Here is a 4198-nt window from a genome sequence, read left to right on the forward strand (position 1 = left end):
GTTTGGAACAATCTTTTAACTCCTCAAATACAAAAATAAATCGATAAATCATGAATCACTCATAATTCCTTCATTTATTTGCTATTCCTATATACAAATTCTTTAACCACATGTTACTCAATTTCCATAATTAGTAATCTAATTCAATTACATAATCATGTATTTGACCCATAGAGTTCCTTTTGTTTGATGTATCATGATCATGTGCATGCATAATTTCTAACTTCTTGCCAAAATCCCCTTGGTTGAATGCCCATGAATTCCTTTAGGTTTTCTGTCATGTTTTCTGTTCTGATTTTAAGGTTTTAATAAAAGAACAAAAAGAAAGATGGAAAACAAAAAAGGAAACATTTTGATGCAACGATATGAGCTCGGAAAGTTACTTGGACATGGCACATTTGCGAAGGTCTATCATGCGCGAAATCTTAAAACAAACCAAAGTGTCGCGGTCAAGATTATTGACAAAGGAAAGATCATGGAGGCGGGGTTGATGAATCAAATCAAACGAGAAATTTCCGTCATGAGGCTTGTAAAACACCCTAATGTGGTCCAGCTTTATGAGGTGATGGCAAACAAAACCAATATTTACTTCGCGATGGAATACATTAAAGGGGGTGAGCTTTTTGATAAGGTTGCAAAAGGGAGGCTAAAAGAGGACGCTGCTAGAAAATATTTTCAACAGTTAATATCAGCCATTGATTTTTGTCATAGTCGCGGTGTTTGTCATCGCGATCTCAAGCCTGAGAATCTCCTCATCGACGAATCAGGAAAACTTAAAATCTCAGATTTTGGTTTGAGTGCGGTGTCTGAGTCCAGGAGGCAAGATGGTCTTTTGCATACAATGTGTGGGACACCGGCTTATGTGGCTCCCGAGGTTATCAACACAAAAGGGTACGATGGTGTAAAGGCGGACATTTGGTCTTGTGGAGTCATCTTGTTTGTGCTGCTTGCAGCTTATCTTCCATTTTATGATGCAAATTTGATGAATATGTACAAAAAGATTAGCAAAGGCTCGTTTAAGTGTCCGCAATGGTTCTCTCCAGAGGTCAAAGGCTTGCTTTTTAGGATTCTTGATACAAACCCAAACACAAGAATCACAGCACCTGAGATTATGCAACACTCTTGGTTCAAAAAGGGTTTCAAAAAGATTAAAATCCCAAATGTAATCACCATGAAGAACAAAGCAAAACAGGACGTCGAGATAGATCTCGATCTGGATCTTGACCTTGATCTTGAAAGCACCAAACAAGAATCCCAAGTTCCAAGTGGAAGTAGTGTTAATAGTACTAATCTTGAAAAACTCAAGAAAGAAGAACCCGCTGAATTGAAGCCGACATCAATGAATGCATTTGATATCATATCAATGTCGGATGGATTAAACCTTTCGGGTTTGTTCGAGGACGAAGCTCCAAGCGAGAAACTAGAGTCCCGTTTCATGACGACTAAACCAGCAGCCACAATCATGTCAAAGTTGGAAGAGGTAGCGGTGACCGAAGATTATAGGGTTTTGAAGAAGTTAGATGGGACACTGATTTTACAAGGGACAAAAGAAGGGAAAAATGGTAAGTTAGCCATAGACGCAGAGATATTCGAGTTTGCGCCATCATTGCATATGGTGGAGGTGAAGTTGTTGTCTGGGGACACAGTAGAGTATCATAACTTTTGCGAAAAAATGTGAAGAATACAATCTTTATATCAAAAGATGAAGGATGAAGATCCATCATTTCATCACAAGGAATTATAATTCTTGATAAACTTATATCACTAGATCAATTAGTGTTTGTTTAGTATACATATTATCATTTTTAAATGCCAGAAAATTGAACAACATTGTAACAAAAAAGATTAGACAAGCAGTTGATGCCAATTAACCAAATGAGCAACAACAAACAGATTCAAGATTAGTTATTTAGTTTTAAAAAGATTAACAAAATGCAAAAGAGATTATACCCTCTCGAGTTTTAACTCCCGACTCTTGATTCATCGGAATCAAAAACCAAACTTGATGACGATTCACCAGAACCCAACAGCATCAGAGAGTGATGTTGGTGGTGATTATGTAATATGCAACATAAGCTTGATCTTGCCACGTATTTGCCATATAAGCGCGTTTCTGACACGTATGCATGCCACATCATCATCAGACTAACGAAGTTAGTAATCCGTTAGTCGCGGTCCGTTAAAAACAAATACCCCTTTAGTTGGGATCGTTACCAGCCAAGTTTGAAATTGTGACTGTTATTTGCTAATAAGGCATAGTTGGAATTATTTAAAACCAATATTCATATTAATTAGCAGGATATAATAGTTTTTGTAAAAGGGTTAGGTTTTTGTGTGAAATGGGCCGAATTGAAATAATCACATTTGATTGTAAGGAAGTTGAATTATTAAAATTTATTATTAAAAAATAAAAAAAGTTTAAAACTTCTAAGAAAGTTACGTAAATCAATAGCACAAAACTGAAAATCTTTATAGTTATACTCTTCAAGCTTGTCTTGGGCTACATGTGTATATACTGTTCGGGCTTGTCTCCTGGTTTGGGCTGCTGGGCCCATGGGCTCTGGCCTACCCCACACCCAAAAAAGGAAGTCGTATGGGAGATCATCAACACCGTTCATCATTTTACTTTAACGTTTAGTGTCGACAATCCTTTTCCGACACAAAAAGTCCACACCATCACCAATATACTGTTTTCAAATGGAATCACTGTAATGTGTTTTATTTCTTGTAATGGTCTATTATGTTTACAAAAAACATGAATTACAAATTAAATAGATGAAAAAGTTGAAGCTAAACAAGGAAATAATACACAATAAAGGCAATGGACAATTCCTTTTATTTTGGTCCAACAGTCTTCTGCTAGCTGTCTCCATTATGTTGTAATCTCAACAAAGGGAAATGATATCAAAATTGATCTCTTAATATCTTTAATTTTCTAACACTCCCCCTCAAGTTGAGTAGTGGGGTTTACGATGCTCAACTTGCCAAGACAATTGCTAAATATTCTCTCGTTGATGGCCTTTGTTAATATATCTGCCAATTGGTCTTCTGATCGGACAAAAGGTAGCTCTATGATCTTGGCTTCAAGTTTCTCTTTAATGATGTGCCTATCAACTTCTACATGTTTTGTACGATCGTGTTGAACTGGGTTTTCTGAGATTTGTATTGCAGCTTTGTTGTCACATATGATCCTACTGGCTTCGGTCAGGGGAAATCCGATTTCTGTCAACAGTCTTCATATCCATAAAACTTCCGTAACGCCCCGTGCAATTCCTCGGAATTCGGCTTCGGCACTAGATAATGCTACAACTTTCTGCTTTTTGCTTCTCCATGTAACAAGATTCCACCAACTAGAGTGAAATATCCTGATGTTGATCTTCCATCATCTTTATCTCCTGCCCAATCTGCATCAGTATATAGTTGGACCCTCAGGTGTTTATTTGCTTGAAAGAGAACTCCATGGCCTACTGTTCCTTTGAGATATCTGATAATCCGAATTACTGCCTCCATGTGGGTAACTTGAGGTTGGTGCATGAATTTGCTTGCAACTCCAACTGCATACGCAATATCCGGACGAGTATGCGCGAGATATATTAGTTTACCTACGAGGCGCTGGTATCTTTCTTTGTTTGTCAATTCTGCTCCCTCTACCATATGAAGCTTATGGTTGACTCTCATTAGGGTGTCGGCTGGTTTGCAGTCAATCACTCCAGTCTCAGCTAAAAGATCAAGAATATATTTCTTCTGGCATATAAAGATCCCTTGTTTGGACCTTAGTACCTCAATTCCAAGAAAGTACTTAAGTCTTCCCAAGTCCTTCATTTCAAATTCTGTGAATAGGTTTCATTTTTTCTTCATCGTTTCCTGTAATGATCATATCATCAACATATATAATTAAGCAAGTAACAAGTTTACCTCTCCGTTTAAGGAACAATGTATGATCACAGTTGCTTTGTTGATATCCATATTTCCTCATTGCTAGAGTGAATCTGCCAAACCAAGCTCGAGGAGATTGTTTAAGTCCGTAAAGAGATTTTTTCAACCGACATACTTCTTTTTCCTTAAAGTTACTTGTGAACCCTGGTGGAGCTTCCATATATACTTCTTCTTCTAATTCTCCATGTATGAAGGCATTCTTAACATCAAACTGATGAAGAGGCCATCCTTCGTTTGCAGCGATCGAGAAAAGAACTCTAAT

At 37.4% G+C, this 4198-nt stretch overlaps 1 protein-coding gene across 2 annotated transcripts; it reads left to right on the forward strand.

The window, feature by feature from the left end:
* The first annotated feature begins 328 nt into the window (after window positions 1-328).
* Window positions 329-1681, forward strand: LOC143560590 (CBL-interacting protein kinase 5-like). Of its 2 annotated transcripts, XM_077048867.1 has the most exons (2): window positions 329-1258; window positions 1331-1681. In XM_077048867.1, the coding sequence occupies exons 1-2, from the start codon at window positions 329-331 to the stop codon at window positions 1676-1678; spliced, it is 1278 nt and encodes a 425-aa protein (XP_076904982.1). In that variant the 3' UTR covers window positions 1679-1681. The 2 variants fall into 2 exon arrangements, with proteins under 2 accessions (XP_076904982.1, XP_076904981.1); XM_077048866.1 differs by having other exon boundaries at window positions 329-1681.
* The last annotated feature ends 2517 nt before the right edge of the window (window positions 1682-4198 follow it).

Source organism: Bidens hawaiensis, unplaced genomic scaffold (genome assembly GCF_021521415.1).
Source record: "Bidens hawaiensis isolate Kalapana, Puna unplaced genomic scaffold, B.hawaiensis_p1.1 tig00020416_1, whole genome shotgun sequence".
Lineage (NCBI taxonomy): Eukaryota > Viridiplantae > Streptophyta > Magnoliopsida > Asterales > Asteraceae > Bidens > Bidens hawaiensis.

Excerpts from the sequence above, each read along its gene's own strand:
- LOC143560590 (XM_077048866.1), top strand. The coding sequence starts at position 329 with ATGGAAAACAAAAAAGGAAACATTTTGATGCAACGATATGAGCTCGGA.